Source organism: Pelmatolapia mariae, linkage group LG10_11 (assembly GCF_036321145.2).
Source record: "Pelmatolapia mariae isolate MD_Pm_ZW linkage group LG10_11, Pm_UMD_F_2, whole genome shotgun sequence".
Taxonomy (NCBI): domain Eukaryota; kingdom Metazoa; phylum Chordata; class Actinopteri; order Cichliformes; family Cichlidae; genus Pelmatolapia; species Pelmatolapia mariae.
Window position 1 is genome coordinate 58051975 of NC_086236.1, and position 21313 is coordinate 58073287.

Here is a 21313-nt window from a genome sequence, read left to right on the forward strand (position 1 = left end):
ATTTAAAAGTAGAATGGGAGGCAGAGTCTCCGGCTATCCGGCAACTTTCTTGTGGGGTCAACTCCAATTTTGGATTTTGGAGAAAGACACTCTCTTTACATTCCAAATGAGGCTTAAAACCTTCCTTTTTGATAAAGCATGTAGTTCGTTATGTTAGTTATCCTTTAGTTACACTGCTGGAGGCCCAAGCATGCTGCGAGAACTTTCCCATGGTGCATTGAGCACTTTTTTCACTGCCTGTATACGACTGCAGCATGTTGCTATATTTTTGTAATTTCTCTTCTTTATTCTATGTTTTTTCTCTTCTCTTTCTCCTGGCCAGTCGTGGCAGATGGCTGCCCCCCCCCCCCCCCCCCCCCCCCCCCCCCCCCTCGAGTTGGATGCTGCTGGAGCTTTCTTCCTGGTAAAAGGGAGCTTTTCCTTCTCACTATTGCAAAGTGCTTGCTCGTTGTTGTTGGGGTTTTCTCCAGTACTGTAGTGTCTTTACCTTACAGTGAAAAGTGACTTGAGACAACTGTTGTCATGATTTGGTGCTATATAAATCAACTTGAATTTAATTGAATTTGTTCCTAAATGCTTCCCCTTTGCCATAATATCACTTACAGCTCATTATTATACTTTTGAATTGGTGCATACCAGGTGTGGTGTGACCCAGTACTTATACCCATATAGTGTACGCATATCTAGGCCTTAAATATGTAAAGGTGGAATCAATCTTCTCATCTAACTCTTGACTGGAAAGTGAGTAAGTGGATTAAAAACACAACATATTCCTTGAAGTCAAGCAGCCTTTTAGGGCTTTAAAAGTATGAATCATTTAACCAACTGGCAAATAATATGGAAATAAAAGAAATGAGAGCCAGCTGCCAGGGAAACATTGCAAGATGAAACTGTGAGAGAAGAATAAGGAGGACATGTGGCACCGAGATGACTGACAGAGAGAGAGGGAAGGGAGGGACGGGAGGTTGGGAGGAAGCAAGACTAAACGGGAGGGGACAGACAAGTTATTCTAGTTGCAGGCAGCTGACAGCAAACCCAAAATAAGATGGAGCCGTCTAATGGGCTCACATTCTGCAGCTACACTCACAAACCATAAAACACTGCTGGCACTGTTAAATGCGCTTCTGCTCCTAATGGTTTTCAACACAGGAGAGCCAAGAGTCGAGCTGAGTTAATGTCGTAGTTTATTGTTTTCCCGTAGAAAGTGTTGTTTCCTGCGATCACATTTCGTATAAAAGAGACACATGTAAAAACCGACACTAGCGTAGTAATAAATATAAAATGTCACCATGAGATAGAAAAAGGTTAAAGTTGTCAGGGCAAGGCAACAGAGAGGACAGAGGGACACATCAAAACTGACCCGAAGACTGGAAGAGCTCATAGATTGGTTTACACATCTACAAATATAGTCTCACGCCCCATCTCCTTCCACACACACACTCAAACACACACAATGCCAAATACACAAGATGTTCCTTAGCAAGTCTACATACAATGCAGAAGACATTTTCATGTTTAAATCTTCAGCTGGTCACGTTTGATGGGTCTGGAAAGACAGACGGATAGCACAGTAGCTAAGACTATAGTGTACATGTGACATGCTAGATATAATTACCACACCTATTATATAGTGAAGCTAACATGGATGCTGGAATAAAACTATAGGCTGCTATTTCCCAGCTCTGACAAAGAGGAGCAATGACGCAAAGCGGTGATGCTGTAGACACGGGGCGCGCTGAAAGGGCGAAAAGTGAGAAGTGCTCTTGTTCATTGTTGTCGTTCGTAGACTCTGGTGCATATCACATCATCTGCTCTCATGGTCTGAAAAGAAAGAGAGGGCAATGAGGGCAGTTAATGAGGATACTCGCACGCACTGAGGCAAAAATACTGGCATGGAGTTAGCCATAAATTCATTTTTAAGAAGTTAAAACTTTCACGGAACAGCCATTCATGTTAATCCACCCTAAAAGTCCCATTTTTATTGCCTCCAGCAGCTATGAATAACATAATGTTGCTGTGCCAATCACTGTGTATGCAAAGAGTAAACACACTTTGCTTGCTTTCCCTCTCTCTCTCACACACACAAACTCTACAACTACACTGGCTTCTAAAAACCAGTTGTGGGTTTGGTGCTTAACAACACTTCAGGAGTCTTAAATGTGAACTATTTACTGCCAGCCTCAAGCAAGCATCTCCCCATAAATACTTACTGTGTTTGCAATTTCTTCACTTTAAAAACAGTTCACTCCAGACTGAAGCCTGCGTGGTGTCTTATCTCTAGCTGAACTGGTTTACTGGGTCAAATAAGCATTTTAATTACATCTGAAAGTTTGTTTTAATCAACATGAAGTGCTAGCTGGGTGGGGTTCCCCATTAAGTGCAATTATGCTTCTGTGTTTATGTTTTCATTAGATTAGTATTTTATTGTAAGAGGGCAGCAATGGACTCCAAAAAGGTTATTTGAGTGCAATAACTCAACTCTGTGTGGTGAGTGTCTCACAAACACATGCAGCTAATGTCAGAAGTGCAATGCTACAGCCCACGCAGCCCTCATTGCTATAAACAAAAGAATATTTCTAGGTTTCACAAGTAAAACAAGATCCACGTAGCAGCTTTTGTCATGGTCTGTTCAGCCAGTTGTCTTGCTGTGACATGTGATGACAACTGAACTGTCTTCACGACAGCTGAATAAAATTTTGCTGATGGCAGAGTTAAATAAAGGGAAACAACCTGGACTAAAGGACAAGCCCCCCCCCCCCCAAAAAAACCCCAAACTGCAGTACTTTGATTGGCCACTTGAGGCTGGCTCCAAAAGTGAGCCAATCCCCACAGACTGTAATTAAAAGATGGGCATAGCCAAGGTGAACATAACCTTCTTATCGTCGTTTTTGACTCGAATGAGGACCATGATTTAGAAATAACATAATCATTGTGTGTTAAAGTTAAAAGTGCTAACTGAGACCATAAACTCATTAGGGGAGCATTTAATGATGTCATAGATCATGTGAGCTCAAGAGTTGTTGCACCCATAGACTTCTACACAGCTGGACTTCTTTTTGCAGTCAGAGGAGTCATGAGCTATTAGGCATTAGAAAAAATGCAGGGTTAAAGCATTTCTGCACCTGGTTTACGAGTCCCAGAACTGATGAACATCTATTTTATACAGCCTGTAGTTGATCCACATAGACAAAATAAACAGGTTTACAAACTGGTCTCTCAAGCTAATTTCCCCCTTCGTGGGCACTGTGTTAAGGGCGTAGCTTCTTCGACTGATAGGTGACATGTAGCTCAAGCAGATGTTGCTGGTCGTTGACTGCTGGGTTACTGAATTGGACCATGTCACTGTGTTTCTTGTCTGTGTATGTGTGATCCTGTATGATTTAGAGATGCCAAATTTCCTGAAATTAGCTGACAACTTCGCACCTCTTCCTATGGTCCAATTGCAATCATTTATGGCTACATAAATAAATGGGGATGTTCACAACGCTAGGGTCAAGGCTCAAAGTGTATGTTGGAGGCAGCACAGTGGCAATGTCCATTTTTTATTTCCAGTTCATAGTTCATTTTAAGATTTGCTCCTTAGCCACTTTTTTAATAATGACCTTTAAAACACACATTTTTTTTTAAATGAGTTAATTTCAAGTCTGAAAATTCAGTTTAGTAGTAGATCAGTAGTAGATAGTATACAATAATTTGTGAACTATAATCTATGGTAAAGCTTTGCACTTGTTAGTCTCCAAATCTAAACTCTTGCTCAGGTGATAGTTTGTGTGTTTTACCAAGATCAGCTTGCTGTCACTGGTGATCTCTCGGGTCCAAGATGTCTTAGGCCCCTCTCCTTTCTGCAGAGTCTGCTCACAGCTGATCTTGCTGTCTGTTTCCCAACGTGGAAAACTCTGAAAAGCCATTAGACCCATGAATGAATGCACAAATAAATGGACTCACGAATAAATACAATGCCATTTGTAGGGAAGGGAACTTAATGAGGGAGTGTCTAATGGAGAGAGAGCACAAAAAGGCTTTAGCAGGGTGATCACTGAGAGGTGATAACTCGTGATGCGCTCATCGTTAGTAGAGCGAAGCGCTGGCTGGGTTGCATGTGTTTGCTTTGGAAACGGCTGAACAGAGGCCATCTATGGGAAATTGGAGAGAGTAGCGGGGAGAATTAGGGAGGGACAGAGGGTAGCAAAGGGCAAGTAGGGGGAACGGAGGGAAGATGGGAAGTTGAAAGGGATTGTAAAGTGTGTGAAGGAGTGCAGTGTAGCATGATAGGCCTTCAGAGACCAAGGGAGGGGTAAAGCTGTGCTATCAGTCCAAATATGATGAAAAGCCAAATTAAACAGATTGATGTAATCTACACAGCTCCCACCCATATCTATTGTGTATTTGGTTATGTATGTGTGTGTCCATGTGTAGTCCAAGAAGAGATGAAGTGCATTTAGTAATATATTCATGTCCATATTTTGTGTACCGAGCAGGGACGCCCATCCACAGTGGTCTCATTGAACTCCTGCCCAACAGTGAAGTTGATGTGGGTGGTTCGGGCTGTGGTCGATGTTTTAATAGAGAGCGTCTCTCCATCCTGAGTAATCTCCACCAGGGGCTTGGAGGCTGCCTTCACTGCAATCTTGCGTAGCATCACGTTCACACCTACACAAACAAGCAACAGAAAATGCGAAAGAGCATGTGTGAGAAGAGATTTCCAGAAAAGACAACACATAATGACAAAAAACATAGTGACAATGCTCTTACACAGCTAGTTGTGGTGCCTTGAATTAACACTACTGCTTCCACTAAAACTAAAAATATTCCCTTGGACATTGGTAAACTCAGTTCATGGAGATGGATCTTTTTTTTTCCCTGTGCCTCTGTATTGAAGTGTAAACAAAAACACAAGCAAACAAAGACAAGCAAACCCTGTATTGGCTTGCTGTGGGGTTGTGTTTGAGTGTTGTTGTGTTGCTGCTTATCTGCAATGTCTTTCTGCACACACGGGGCAAAATTTGGAGCAGACTTGAAATGCACAGTGCTTTCCAATAATGATTGCACAAAAAACAATGAGGTCATATGACAAAGCATGCCTCAATCCCCCTCCACAGACTTAATCATCGTTGCGGCCATGCAAACACACGCTTACTGACTTTAACACTCACACCGTGATTGCGATTTGCACTTCCTGAAGTGTAATCTCAGTTATTCCCTTTTTTCTGCTTCTAGGAAAAAGCATAACTCATTCAATATTTTGCATGACTGTAAAAGGCTTCTCCATACGGTGGCAGTTTGTGGTATGTTGGTCATCTGTATTTCACAATGATTTCACGAAAGAGTGACCAGAACAGCACTCCCAAGAAAAAGACAAGCCACGTAAAATCTAATTATTGTTAGTGTTTGTTAACTTTAGCCACATTTATAAACTAATCTGCAGTATTATTTTTAATAAAATTAATTTCCCCAGCCTTTTTTCCAAGTTTAAAAAAAATGTGAAGGAGGAAAAGGTTTGTCCGATAGTGATTATCTGAAAAGGGGAAGAAGGAAAAAAAACCCGTTACCCCGTGGGAAAAGAGAGGGAACAAGGAGAAGACCGGTGTGGGGGGAGGGAGGTTGGGGGCCTGGGCAGACGAGGGGCAGCGGTCTGTGTGTGGTGTGCGAAGATCTCTGTCCAAGTGTGAGGGGAAGTGTGTGTATGCCGCCCAGTGTGTATCTGCTGCGAGTTGGGTTTCTCACTTCTCACCTCTCACACATTCCCACCTGTCACCAAGTGTAAATATATACTGAGAGAAATGCACAGTCATTTGCCATGCATTGGGTTGTTCAGCCTATGCCCTGTGTATAATTTGTATGCACTGTACAAGCAGCTTCATATATATATGCATTGTGAGCTTGTGGTGTGCAGATGAATGTCCACTCATTGGAAAGACATTATTTTGCAGGAATTACTTGCACCTTTTTTTGCCCCAGGTAATTATTAATACTTCCAAGTACTTAAATATTATGTTATGCTAATAATTCACAACATTTCAGGGGGCATTTGCAGTATGTGTGTGTTTACATTGTGGAACGGCTTCCTTTATTTTGGTTCTATAAATACTTTTTGCACCCCTCCATGGCGTGACGAGGTGGCAAAAGTTTAAAAATGTGATTATTTATTTACTTTTTATTATTGTAAATCACTGCACATCATAGCTGCTACTGTGCATTTAAAAATGTGCTTTATAGCTTTACTCACAATGTAGCCTATTTTCACTTTTTTTTTCCACTTACACAGATACCATATGTAATGACTATTTGTGCAGGACCAAGGATAAAAGCCTAGAAGTGAAAATGTGGCCCCCATCAGTTTTTTGGCTTAGACGCTGCTGGCCTGCCAAAACCTTTGGAAGCCACAGAGGGATACGAAGGTTCTCAAGGTATTCCCCGCTGTTAATTTTTGTGACCGAAATTCTTTAATTCACACAGGTTTGACCACTGGGGGCCAAACACAATTTCAGACAGACGGTCAGGGTCAGGGGTCAAAGATCATAGGGCAGAGGAAGCATTTGGGACATGGAGAGACGAGGGTAGAGGGAGGAGAGCTGGAGTGAGGAAAGGAAGAGAGGATAGATGGAGGGAATAGGGTAGTAGGTGATGACAGTATGCATCCAGCTGTGCTTTGCCCCTAATGAAATCAGGGATCAGAGCCCATTCCCCTCTGTCAGTCATCCCAATGTAGAGGTAAATTAAAGGAACACACGCAGTCATGGGTGTGGATGTGTGCGTGTGTGTATGTGTGTATGGCAGTTACACAGCATTCCTGCTGTTGGAATGTTGTCTCATAATAATAACAAGAGATAAAAATAATTCTTTTGAAAACACTTTACAAAGTGCACAAAGCAGGCGCATCACAAGAACAATGCATTTTAGAACATATGCTAAAACCATTTAAGGAAAAATAAAAGAAAAAGAAGAGTATTTAAAAAATCAGGTGATGAAAGTATATCTTAAGAGGAGATTTAAAGGTTGCTCAGATCTCTATTTTTATCGAAAAGTCATAGAAACGTCCTTTTAGACAGACAGTATACGCATAAAATATCCTGTCCTCGCATTATTGCGCACGGTGCCATTTGGACAGAATAATCTGGATCAAACAGACGTTAAAACTAACTGGTGGTCTTTCATTTGTGTAGTGGTGGTACGGGATTCATGTAGTTCAATTACCTCTATATGTGTAGGTAGCTAAGAGACTGAGATAAAAGGCGGTGTTGTTGGCGCTTTGCGATAAAACGGATTCCAGGTGTGCACTGCCAAGTCATCTAATGAAAATTGGCTACTAACGACAGATGCGCGCCTGTAGTGCGGTCGCGCACTACAGGCGCGCTCACGCACACACTGGCCGGTTTGCAAACGAGCCAGACAAAAAAACAGCGTGGATCTCAGCGGCAGGTATTTGTTCTTCTCTCGGACTGTCACTTCGGATAACGATGCCGCTGTCCTGCACTGTATTGTGTCATAACGGTCCTCTTTAAAAACACACGCAAACAATCTGAGGTTGAGACACAGACAGATGTGTCGCCGTTTGTCTCTATTGTGTTAGCAGGGGAGGCCAAAAGGGGTGATGAGAGAGGGTAAAAAAAAAAAGGGGGGGGGGGGCTGGCTGGGGGCCAAGAACGGAGTTTGGGGTTCTGCAGCAGAATGACAAAGACCCCCCACCCATGCAGTACGCTGGTGCACGGACGCAGAGGAAGACTCACAATGTGCTGAGAAAGCTACAGTTTGAGCTGACACATCTGATCTGTCACTATGAACAGAACTAAAAGCTTCATCAGAAACCACTGGCGCATAAAAAGATTCAAATTGTCACTTACAGTGATGATGATTTAAGAAAAAATAACCCAAAACAAACCTGCTTCACATTACTTACCTAACACTTTCAAGAGTTCCTCAAAATTTTCAGAGCTCTTCATCTCCCAAGTGCCGGAGAAATCTGGGATTTTGCGCTCCATGTTCGGCGATAGTTTGCTTAGTGGTGTGGACGAGATAAGCTGTCAGGTCCTGGGCTGCAGTCAGTGCGCGTCTGTGCGTCAAAAATGAACAAGTTGTGTGTGCGCCAGATGGCTTGGATGTGTCCGTGACTTGGTTTTGCCTTCTTCCCGGGATGAGAGACCTACTGACAGCAGCTCTTATCTCATCTATGTAGCAGTGCACGTTATAAGCATTTGCACTTCAAATGAATGGCACGGAGCGCAAAGATACTTGTGTAGAGATGCACACGCCCCTTTCTGAACGGACACGCCCCGGAGGCCGACAGATTACAGGCACAGGCCCACAGTGCTTTAACCTGAGAACACCCCAGCAAGCACTCTGTTCACTTCGGCCCAGGGAGACGCCGTTTGGAGACCCCTCTCATCCACACGCGCACCTGTCACCACCCAAACTAACCACTCCCCGAAACTCCCGCGTGCTCTATTTATTAGGTGTTTAGCCACTTACTTTAGGCAATTACATTAATATTACCATCAATGTTGTCATTGCAAAACAGAAAGGATGTAACCAGGTAAGTACGTTGACAGAACATGTCGTCTTGGCAGGGCGGCGCAAAGGAAGAACAAGTCAACTGCCAGCCTGAAGAGATGGCGGAGCGGTTTGTGTGGGTGTGTGATGAGAGAGAGAGAGAGAAAGAGAGAGTGAGAGAGGGGCCAAGTTCATCTCCCAGCCTCCAGTACGCCCTGGTTCTGTGTCATAAAAATATAAGCAGTGGTAATGGGATACATCTAACGGCTGCAACCGGTGGGCTAGCCTGCGTCAGAGGAAAAAACAACCCGAACCCATGAGGGAAATATATTACATGGGGCTGGGATTAAAAATAAGAGGTGGTATTGGCGCAGGTCGGCGGTGGCTCTCCTTATTAGAGTTTTTCGCCCCCCGCTGGCGGAAGAAAGAGGAGGGGAGGAGACGCGTCAGGCGGGGTCAGGGGCCCTGCGGGGTCGGAAGGTAGTCCTATAAAGAACACACGGAAATGCACACGCACACACACCGTATGTATGCGGGCTCACGCACGCGCTGATGATGGATGGCAACTGGACAAAGCAGACGTTAACTATTGACTCTTGATGGATGATCCCATCCGCTACACTGCACGGCGAATTAGCGCGAGGTAACCCGGGCGACTTTAAGGCGCGGGCATTAGCCTCCCCGCCCCCCCGGCTTAGGATATAAGCTTCACGCACACACCGGCTCAGTGTCAGGGTTATTACAAAGACACAGTGACTAACAGAGGTGAATAACAGTGTCAGATTGATATTTGGTAACCTGATATGCGCTTTTGCGCACAGCCCTGCGTTCAGTTGCTGGGGATTGCATCGGGCCCGGCGGGTCTGTTTGATGTGAACAAAGCTTGCTCTCATTGTTTCCTTCATCTACACACACACACACACACACACACACACACACACACACACACACACACACACACACACACACACACACACACACACACACCTAACATCTAAGTCACTGGCCACACACCATGCCACAATCACAGCATGTCCTCACAAGACAGCCATATTAGAGGTGTAATTTGCACTCCAGTCTTCTCTTTTTCTTCTTCTCTGTCATTCATGTTTTTGGGTTTTTTTGTAAGCTGGCTTGCCTCTTCTTCTTTTTTAAACTCTTTAACAGTTTTCTCTTATATTATTAAATCAAAACAACTGATAGTGAAGTAAAAAAAAGTGCAGTTTATTACTGAGATTAATCCAAATCCGCATGGGAATCTTTATATTAAAGCACAGCATCTGTGGTGGTCTGTGGTTCAGAAAAGAGGACATGACAATGCCCCCAGTTTAAAGGTGGCTGATTCAAACCACAAAGGTTACAAAAGACAGCTGGCTACCATGGAGTAATTCGTCTTCAGCGTCATCATAGGCCATTACCACTTTAGCATGACATAACAAGAAATGCATCAAAGGCCACTGAATGAAACAGGCAGCCATGCAGTATAGGACGATAGCCTCACCCATGTTGTGTGTGTGCTGTTCAGATGGGGGGGTTTGATAAAGAGCTCTGAAATGTGTGTGATGCTGCATGTCAGCACGTGATGACAAAGCAAAGCTCAACATTCAGATCCACTCAACCGTGCCCCGCTCCTCTCAACCTCTCTCTTGCCCCCCATTCCTTCCCTCCATTCCTCTTTTCCTTTCTGTCTCTCCTTTACCTCATGCTACTTTCTCCCCCCCCTTTCTTCTCCTTTTCGACCTTCTCCACCTCCTCCTCCTCCTTCTCCTCCTCCTGTCAAGCTTTTGTTCTTTTGTTCTGCTTTGACACATTCCTCATGCATGTTGAAGAGAGGGAAGAGACAAAAACAGAAGGGGAGAGGATGGAAAGGAGAAGAAAAAAGGAGGGGGGGCTAGTTAGTGAGAAAGTTAGAGACTGAAGTGCATGTCAATTTTTATCTCTTTGTTGTGGGGAGAAGGATAGGGAGAGTGAGTCAGCAAGAGAAGCAAGGAGATCAAAAGCCAACAGCGATGGAGAGGTTAAGAAACAGTGGATGAATGAAGGTGACAGATTAAGATCTGTCTTCGGAGGTGTAAGAAGTATTATTTTCCTGCTCCTGCGCCAACTTTATCTAAGCTATTTCCTTATGTTCCAGCTATTATCCTCACATATACTGTTTACTTCTTTTGTTCTGTCATCTTCATCTTTCTGTGTTCTTTCTCATACCAAGATTATTATTGGTAACTGATATCACCAACTGCCATCACAGAGACTGACAGGCAGGCAGGCTGCACCATGTGCAAGCTAAACAGAATCTCTCGCGGCCTGTTTACAGTCATTTTTAGCTCTTATCAGCATGGCTACAAACATTCAGCATTTATAGAAACAATAACATAAAGCAGCAATAATACCATAGAAGAAGAGTAGGACGCTGAAAAAATGCATCACTGGAGTTTTAGCTGTCTCTTGTCCTGCAGACACATTTGAGACATTGCCCATCTGCAACCTTCTTATTGATCAGGACATTAACCATGCTACACCAGTAAACCAGTTTAGCTAAAGGGTTGTGCCGAAGAATTTCTTTGATTTATGACACTAGTGTTTCTTTGCCATGACAACAGACAGCAAGAATGCAGGAAATCTCATGTATTTGAAAAATTCTGCATAGTTTTTAGGACATGTAGGGGTTGTTAATAATCGTGATGAAGGGTTCAGTTTAATACTTCAATGGCTTGAAATTGGATCACACAGAAAGGAATGAGGATGCTAAATAATTGGTTATGTGGAGCCTGCTGCACTTTGCCAAATGCTATTAAGGAAGGTTTGTTCATTTCTGTGATGAGAAGTGTAAGCACAATTAATCTGAATCCTTTACACAGTGGTTTAATTAGAATAAAACTGGGCTGACTGTGGCACTGACATCCTTGGTGATACCACGAAACAGTTAAACAAAATCATTTGGTTAAACAATCTATACCCTGAAATCTTTACAGTTGTGTCGCTGGCAGCAGAGAATTTCCAGCTGTATTTCCTTCTCTGTGTTACATTTAAAACAGACTGAGCCTTGTATCAACACCCTCCCTAGGGTGACCTGTACCATATCTCCACACTCACTTCCTCTTATGCTGCGTATTGTTTCCTATTTCCTCTCCTCATTCAAATGACACAGATTTGAACCATATCTGTGAAAGTTACAATCTACAGACTATTTACTGTTCCAAAGTTTCCTCATGTGGTCATGAAAGAAAAAAGGAAAAAAGCTCACACCATATTAGATTTAATGCAAATTGTATCTAAAGTATGTCTAAAATGTGGGTGTCCTATTTCAGATGTCTTATCATATTTGTGTTGCAATAAGCATTAAAGAAATAGCAACATGTATGCACAAGTTGGAGCCTGTGCGTGTGAATGCGATCAGTCGGGTTAAAGCCACACTTCAGTGGCATTCTCCACTTTATCATGCCGATGACCTCCAGTAAAAATTCTCACCCAGTAACCTTAGTAATCCCAGATGTGAACTTGACCCAGGCCTTCCAAACTGCCAGCTCCTGGAAGTCATTATTACTGGCCTTTACCCTCACAGGAAACCGCTGGGCAAGAAGTGCACATGCATGCAGACTAACATTCCCCAAATTACCGTAGCTTTCTTTTATGATTTAACCCTGGGTCCGTGTGGGCTTGGGACCTCCCCAAAGAGTCATGAGATGAATCGGGCGCCTTTTAGATGACTAATAGAACAGGAAAGAACACAAAACATTTACGTGACACAAGACTCTGTCTTTTTCTGTAATCTTTTCACTTTTAGCAAAAAATACATGACAGCTGAACCTCTTCCAGCCTCTGAGACATAAATAAGTTTAAGGGGGTCACAGCGTTAAAACATTTGCGAACCCCTGCTCTGTGTGACTTTCACAACAGTTGCAGACACACATTTGCAGCCAAAAGTGTGTGCAGCACTGTTGGCTGTTGGCTGCTGGCTGCTGGCATGCTGACCCAGCAAACCATATGGGCCTGATTAGAGATGGCAGTATTTAACTGTGTACATGGAAGAGAGGCAGAGATTTCAAACCAAAGAGCAGAGGAAAAGATAAGAAATTAGAAAAGTTAAGAGCGCACGTCTGTGTGTGTAGCATGTTTAGATATCTTTGTGAGGACCAAAAATTGGAATTCTACTAAACTTGTGGGGACCAGCAGTCCCTTATGGGGACAAAATGCCCGTCCACATGAGTTTGAAGGATTTTTTAAGACTCAAAATTAGATTTTTGTGTCAGGGTTACAATTAGGTCATGGTTAGGTTTAGGGTTTAAGGGTTATGGTTAGGCATTCATTTTTGATGGTTAGGGTTAGAGTAAGCAGCTAGGGAAAGCATTATGTCAATTACATGTCCTCACTAAAACATCAAAACAAGTGTGTGTGTGTGTGTGTGTGCTTTTCCCCACATAACGGTTACTCCTTCCTTATTATTTTTCTTGGTAATGGAAATCATCAGACACAGATTGTTCCTAACACACACACACACACACACACACACACACACACACACACACACACACACACACACACACACACACACACACACACACACACACACACACACTCACACATACACCACATCATCATGCAGGGAGTTTTGCATTTAAAGTATCACTAATGGACACTGTGTGTGTGCGTCTGTGTGTTGCATACATGAGACTGAACCTCTAGATGCCTGTGCAGTTGCAGCCAGACGCCTGTATTACTCACACTCTATTCGTATTGTCCTTCAGAGCTCCTCCCTGCTTTCGCCCTGCTCCCAAAAACCCCCCTCTTCTCTTCTTCTCTCCTCCCTCGTCTTTGTGGTTCTAATTATCACATTTGTTATGAGCCAGTCTGGACAGCAGGAGAGCAAGAGCAGGGAGAGGTTGATTAGGAAGGGGAGGAGACGGCTGTGACTGTGAGCACTGAATGAAAAGAAACTGGAGAAATAGATTACGTCGAGCTTGTCTTTATTTGGTCCTCCTTGTGTGTTCAATGCTTGAAGTTTTCCCTGTGTTTCCCTGTGTACACTGTCACCTGCACTTCCTCTGAGGTGACAACTGCACTGAGTGATGCTGAATTGTCTTGCAGCCAACAGAAGACAGCAGATGAGAAGGATGAAGAAGAAAAGAGGAGAACAGTGAGGTCAGATAGGCAAAGAAAGGAACTGAGGGAGGCTGAGGTGTTCATGAAGAAGGTTTTGTGAAATACAGCTAGCATATGTGGACTGGAGAAAAATGGAAAGCTGAGAAGACAAACAAGAGCTGGTTCCCATACTTTTATTGCTTTTCACCTTATTTTATGTGTTTTGTTTTCCTGAAAACCCCAAAAAAGTTCAATAAAAGTCCAGCCCTGCTTTTATCGTATCACCCCTCCTTCTTCTTGCATCCTACGACTCTGCCCCTCCACCCTCGCTCTGCCTCTCACTCCGCACTCATTCTTTTATTCTCCCGCTGCCTTTCCTCTTTGACCCGAGTCAACGATTGTTGTCCAATTTTGCTTTTTCCTCAGCCACGATTGTGTGTCAGTAGTGTGTCCAGAAGGCAATTTTCTCATCTGTTTAAGTTTGTCCGTGCATTTGTGCACATATGGATGTATGCACAACTGGACAGTATGTGTGCATGTGATGATGTCATAGATGAAGAATTGCTATAGTTAAATACTTGGCGCAGGTCACCCTCTGGTCACTGTTGCTGTACGTGACCACAGTGTGTCCCCAAAGACTCTACAATTAACTGACACAGTGTCAGATTTATGCTTTATTGTTCTCTTGATTGCCTTGAATAGCAGTAGATCTGCATATCAGTCCGCTGAGTCTGAGGCAGAAAACTGGAAAATGACATTAAGCTCTGTGATTTCTTCACTGATCCTCTGACTTAGACCTGTGAGAAAATAAATGCTCAATATAAGGTTAAAAAAGCTTTTATTCACCTGCCTTTGCAAAAACATGATGGGGAAGAAAGCTACGAGAGGTAGCTATACATGAAATGGAAAGGTGTGATGAAATTTTACAAGGTGCAGTGCTTAGAGATGGAGTCATCTGTGATACTTTCGGTGTTGCTGTACAAGAAAAACCAAGTGAAGAATTGTCATTTCTTGTCAAATGCCAAGCAAGTCATCACTTCTTTTATTTTTGATTAACTTTTCTGCAAATCAATGAGCCCATTGTTTCATTCACACCTCTATTCATTCATATCAGTGTAATGTGGCTTTGTACAAGCAGATGTATACAAAATAAGCTCCATAAGAACTCCATAACTTTTTAAAGTATGCAAGAAATATTTTCTCTTGATAATAACACCTCCACCCTGCTTATTTCGCTATTTGAGTCTAATGCCTCCAACATATGGAAACACCAGGTTTCCTTGCCACTTTTCCTAAATCTTCTATCAGGAACCCTTTTTAAAAATAGTTTGGGGCTTTATTTTAGCCTATATTGTATAGGACAGGGACCCAGCAGGGCCCTGAGGTCATTTGCTCAGGCCCTGATTGCTGTGCAGCATACAAGGCTGAGAACTAAAGGAGACGAAGCTTTTGCAGTGGTCCCCAGATTCTGGAGCTCCTCCTTACTGAGCCTGAGATCTGTGGACTCAGTGGTTTAAAAAGCAGCTAAACTCTCGTCTTTGTCACCTTGTTTTTCAGAAACGTTTTGTCTGTATGTTTTTAGTATCTTGTTGTGATTCACATTGTAATTTTTATCCTGAAAGGTGCTATATAAGTAAAGTTTTATTCTATGTAGTTCTTTTAAAAGGGGTCAGGTGGTCTCCAGGTCAGAGTTCTTTATTTTTTTTTATTTGTTTTTTTTTTTTTGCACAAAGCCCAAAACAAGAGGGGACATTCTACTGAATGGTAAAAAACTAAATAAAGAAAAAAATCCCAAAGTTGTTTATTCACAATCTGATCTGTACTTTCCCAGCGTATCATTATTACCTGTTATATTACTTATATTTGTGGGATTCTTTGATCCAAAAAGGTTGTTGCACTTTAAAAACTCTTCAAGACTAATTTGCAAACAAATGTTGGAAATTTAGGACAATCATCTCACAGAGACTGCTGCAACAATCTAGTCTCACCAACAGCAAGCGAAAATGAGCCAGAACTAAATTCTAGCAAAGATTAAAATGCATGTGTGTTGGAAAATTTGTTTGTATGATGTGTCATGTGCCAGCCGTTATAATGACCATGACAAAGTAGACATAGCATGGGAAAAACCTAGCAGAGTTGCAGATGACTTTTTAAGTATTGTCATTCTGCAGTTTACAATCAAACTCTATATTCTAACCAAGTATATTAGGCCCATAGGGTGTGGCTTGCAATAAAATACATGACCGATGAAATCTCACAGGGTGTAGCTGTAGGTGCCTAAAAAGACTCTAAACAACTAAAAGTATTTCTCTTTTAGAATAAAAGATGAAGGAACCTTTTATATTTTTAAATGAATTTGAGCCTGAAGGCTGTTTGTACTGTTATGCTCAGGCTTTGCTTGGATCCTGGGATTTTGGTGAGTAGCCTAATGAGCAACTCTCCTGCCATCTGTTGGTGGCAAACTGACGGTGCTGTGTCTAAGTCTTCAAACTCGTTATAACCTTTTGGCTCCACATGTAGAAGATGTCTGGGCTTGTGGAGCCTACTGTAACTAATCAAACTATTGTTATTAGTGTTTACAGGAGTTTAGTGCCCTCGGCTTTGCGTGACTGCAGGCCTGCTCATACTCCTGCAGGGACAGGTGGAGTCCCAACACCCACAAGTTATCCTGATAATTTTGTTTGTGTTTTTGTCTCTCTGAGAACCAGTTTTAATGTGATACAGAGTGGCAGCAGTTCACCCAGGCCTTAATTTGTTGCAGAGCGTCTTAAGAAGGCTATGTCAAGTCTGCAAGTTAGCTCTTATGCTGTTTATGTTCATTTAACACCACAAAGTGCAAAATGAGAATAATAAAAGGTCAGCTCCAATCACCACAAAGCCAGTAGACAGATTTGAGCTGAATCCGAGCTACTTGGCATTTCTGGCTCCATTATGGGAAAAGTGTTGTTTACCAATTCTGGCACAAAAATATTGAGCTGAGCCAGGCTTTGGTTGTGGCAAGTTTTATGTGGGCCATGTGCCACGATATACCTGACAGTTGGCTCATGCAGCAGGGCCTGTGGTTGACTTGAGGCAGGCTTTCAGCCTACTCAACCTTCACTCAGCCTGAGTTAACGCTGTGAGTGAACTGGCTTAGTAGAAAACTGTAAATATGGTGCACACGTGGGCACAGCATTTGTTGCTGAATGGGCAATTCGGGGAAATTCTAATGCAAACTCAGGAAAATGGTGACCTCTCAACAGCAACAATGACTCGTGTATCACAAAGTATCTTATTTCAGTAAGTTTCTATTTCATATTTCTTTTGCATAGTTTAGTTCAGAGTGGAGATACAGGCTTGCAATATTTAATATTGGTGTTGCTGTATATTGTATCATTTTGGACCACCCACCCTGTTGTAAATATGTTTAATGACAGAGCTGAAAAAGTGCATCTTAAATTAAATACACAAGGTCTCATATGAGGGTGGATAACAAGTCAAATAAGAATGAAGAAAAGGAAACTGTCTGCTTTTGTATCAGTGATTCAAGGACTGTAGTGTCTTTATTCTTTTCCCATCTGTTCTTCTTTAAATCTTTCTCTTGCAAACACCCATGTCAGTATAAGTGCAGTAAAAATGCAGCAGTGCCTCTTTGTAATGGAAACTTTTAACATTCTTCTCATCTCTGTGCCAAGCTGACCTGGCTGAATGGGAGTCTCCATAGTGTCTCATTTTGATTCCCTGTAATCTTTTAATGCAACATGTAATCGACTTGTTACAGCTGGCTTGTAAGGCCCTAACACATAAATGACAGATACTGCCTGCCTGATGAACATCACTTAGTAACAATAAAAAGAAAACATGCAACCGGAAAGAACAGAGGTCTAGTGCACAGACGTAATGAGATGAGAGACACCAAGGAAGGGCAGAGCTAAAGAGAAGGCCACATAAATAGCCACAACCCTCCTTTATCATCAGAGGGCAACACCAAGAACTCAAATTGCAGAGATCATAGCCAAATGCACAAACACACTCGCAAAAAATAGCAGTGCCTGTGAACTGTAACAATTTCTACTATTTATCTTTTGCATTGAATCTTCTGTGTTCTGCGACCTGTGAACTTGTAAATAACATGCCTATAAATGATTCTGTGCTTGTTGTTCTTCTTGTTCTCTTTTTCACAAATGTCATGCAACGACTGGTACTGAACTGCACTCTGTATTGTTGTTTGACCCCTTCGCAAAGCCAATTTTAAACCTCACAAAAACCCCTCAACCCATTTGTGTGTAAAATCAGTTTATTTTAAATTTCTGTGACACCGTTCTCCCTTTTCATTAACAAGCTGCGTCTAAGATACGTCACTTCACTGACTACATCCTCAAAAGTATTAAAAAAAACCCCTGAAGAGGTAGAAAGAAGTCAGCTTGGCAAACCTATGGATCCACTTCTCATCTCTGCTTGAGGCATAGCACATACAAATACCTTCGGTCCAGCGTAGCCACAACGGCTTTCTGTGCTCGTTTTACTAGTTTCTGTTTTGCTTGTTTGTGTTTTCAAACTGGTAGGCTGTCCTTTAGAACAGCGGTCCCCAACCTTTTTTGCGCCACGGACGATTTTATGCCCGACAATATTTTCACGGACCGGTGTTCTGACAAACCATCCTACTTTGGCAAAACGTCCTACCGTAAGTAGTTTATGCACATTTCTGCTGTCACAGAGTAATTCCACCACAAATTTAACTAGGTATGACGGTTTGCCACTTAACTTTGCCCATCACAGTATGCTTGTAGCTCATATTCATACAGCCAGGACGGTTTGCCACTTCATTTTACCCGTTAAAGTATGTTTGTAGGTCACATTCACAAAGGTAGCATGGTTTGGCACTTCATTTTACCCGTCAGAGTATGTTTCTAGATCTTATTAACAAAGGTAGGATGATTTGCCACTTAATTTTAGCTGTTAAAGTATGCTTGTAGGCAGTGTTGGGAAGGTTACTTTTAAAATGTATTCCATTACAGATTACAGAATATATGCCCCAAAATGTATTCTGTAACGTATTCCGTTATGTTACTCAATGAGAGTAACATATTCTGAATACTTTGGATTACTTAATATATTATCATGCTTTTTACAACTACATGAATGTACTATTGCTGTGATTTATTACTGTTACTGAAGGTCCGCGGCTCCGAACCGTAGTAAAGGGACATCTGGCTAATACGTCGGGTTCGTGTCGGGCTCGTGTCGGGCTCGTAGCTGAAAACTAGCTTTACTTTATTGTCTGGGTCTGGGTCAACTGTAACGGAAAACAGTTACTCGTATTTTGTATTTTAAATACGTAACGGCGGTACATGTATTCCGTTACTCCCCAACACTGCTTGTAGGTCACATTCACAAAGGTAGGACGGTTCGCCACTTAAATTCGTGTTGTGCGCATACGCAGAAACAACGGGTAGGATGGTTTGTCAGGTAGGATGGATTCCCAGAACACCAGCCTTTAAGGTGTCGCGGATAAATACAACAAAATAAAACTAGTACCGGTACCGAAAAAAAAGATTTATTCATAACACACGTGAAAAGACCCAGGAAAACTGAGTTAACGATAAAAACGATAACAAAACAACGCTGAAAACCGATAAAAACCCTGAAAACCATACATTTCACACCTGAGCCTCAACTCTCGCGGCCCGGTACCAAACGACTCACGGACCGGTACCGGTCCGAGGCCCGGGGGTTGGGGACCGCTGCTTTAGAAGGTCGAACGTAAGAAGAAGCCAGCAGAGGGTGCAAATCTGAATCAGCAGAGACCAGAGAGGCACTGTGGCAAAGCTGTGTTAAGATTGTGATTGAAAGCAGCTCATATGCTGATTTTTTTTCTTAATCTCAGACTACATCTGTATTTAACCACACCTGAAAACTCTTATTTCATTTAGTTAAACTGCCATCATGTGCATGTTAAGCTATTCAGCATGTCAGATAGTGATGAGCAATTTGAGTCTCGAGTGCACGCATCTTCATGGTCTGATATTTCCTGTGGTTTTCCCATCGCATGCAATAAGTGTACAGCACAGTGAGGTACCGATACTTTCATCACTGACAGACGACAAACCCATTTGGTTAATTTTCTGGAAGGAAGAAGGCAAATATTAATTTCTTGAATTCTGAAACTGAACTACTGGATCTTTTTGGTGTGACAAGACTTCTTCTTATGGATGTATAATAAATATATCAGCTGCTCCAAACAAAGCTCACCCAAACAATAGTTATTATCAGAGTCATCTGTGCAGCTTGAATGGGTTTGCTGTCTAATTGCTGCACTTTCACTGTAGCTTTTGTGGACTAATTAGCAGGCCAATCAGTTAAAATAAGACAAATCTAGAGACACAATCTTCACATGGTTGTCATCTACCTCATTTGTAAACATGAATCACTAACTACTGGTGGATTAAAAAAAAAAAGACGTGGATGGATTGGGGCGATTCGTTGAGTTTGTATCAGACAAAGATGAAAGAAAAATTCCTGCAGTTGCTTTTTGTGAATTTTTATTAAATTTACTCTCATGGGCTCATAATTTAGCACCAATAATTTTATTTTTGAATAATATTAGAGTCAGTCTCAAGAGAACACTGTTGTTATTCGAACCCTGCACACCATGTCTGCCATGTCCACAATCAAACTATTCAAATCAAACTCATAGACAGACTCACCTGAGCAGTACATGCATAAAAAAGTAGCAACATTTGTTACAAAAATCCATCTTTAAATAACTGAATACTTGACTTTTTTTTTTTTTTAATATTGCTTTGAAGTCAGAAACTTCAAATCAAATTTCATGACTGAAATGTGAACTGAATTGAAATGCCTTCACATAAAAAACAAAAAACAAAACAAATCCATAACATTTAGTTAATCAATTTTAAAAAAAAAGCTTATAAGGAATAACAAAGTAAACAACAACCAGAGACATGTCGTTTTCAAGCTGGGAGCATGGCTTATCCTGGGGTCCTGGCAGGCTTTGGCATTGTTATCAGGCTTCAGGTTCGTGGGGTTTCCCTCAAAATGGACCGGCACACACTCGTTGTCCAACACTTCACAGGCCAGGATCAGGTGTTTGGTTTCCTTTTGGACACTTTTGATCCCACAGGTGCCCTTTTGACTTCTCACTGTGACAAAGGTGAAAGGCTGCTGGCTGATGCACAGGTTATCCTTGTACGTCTTTCCTCCATTCTTTGAGCAGACGGCCTTCACCCTCTTCAGTTCCTTTGGATCAAGGAAGGACTGTGTGGGTCTGCTACAGTCCCCGATATTCTTAATGTAATTCAACCACTCATTTTGATCAAGGGTCGTAGGAGTTCCATCGCGAACGTGGCGATCCATGAAGGTTTTGAAGCCTTTTTTCCAAGTGGAGAGCTGGCAGGGAGCATCGCTTATTGCAACAGTTTGATGTCCCAGAAAAAGACAGACGGCAAGCGAAAGGTAAGTCTTGGGAGCAGCCATTACCCAGCGGTCCTGCAGAGAGCGAGAAGAGTTATAACGGAGCTATAAAGAAGTCGTGAACAAACACTTTACAGCTTTTCGCTGAACAGTACATGAAAAGCAGCTGAATTAGCGACAAAGCCACAGCTGACTGTCTGTGCAGTTTTTAAAACATGAAAACGGGAGCAGAAGTAGAAAACCGCTGCTTATTTGAGACAACTTCCTACCCTTTGCCAGCTGCTGGTTCTTCTGTGAGATATAGAAGTGCTCCAGATGTGAGACGCTGTCTTTC

General features: G+C 42.3%; 1 protein-coding gene across 1 annotated transcript; it reads right to left on the reverse strand.

The window, feature by feature from the left end:
• Positions 1-1167: 1167 nt before the first annotated feature.
• Positions 1168-8212, reverse strand: crabp2a (cellular retinoic acid binding protein 2, a). Its single transcript, XM_063488117.1, has 4 exons — positions 7898-8212; positions 4472-4650; positions 3780-3896; positions 1168-1821 (listed from the first exon to the last, which is right to left on the reverse strand). Exons 1-4 carry the CDS (start codon positions 7977-7979, stop codon positions 1768-1770), a joined length of 432 nt encoding a protein of 143 aa, XP_063344187.1. The 5' UTR covers positions 7980-8212; the 3' UTR covers positions 1168-1767.
• Between the last annotated feature and the right edge of the window lie 13101 nt (positions 8213-21313).

Coding starts and splice junctions, on each gene's coding strand:
- crabp2a (XM_063488117.1), bottom strand. CDS start 7,979: ATGGAGCGCAAAATCCCAGATTTCTCCGGCACTTGGGAGATGAAGAGC. Junction 4,651..7,897: donor GGAACTCTTGAAAGTGTTAG/GTAAGTAATGTG, acceptor TTGTTTGTGTAG/GTGTGAACGTGATGCTACGC. Junction 1,822..3,779: donor GTGACAGCAAGCTGATCTTG/GTAAAACACACA, acceptor CTTTCTTTTCAG/ACCATGAGAGCAGATGATGT.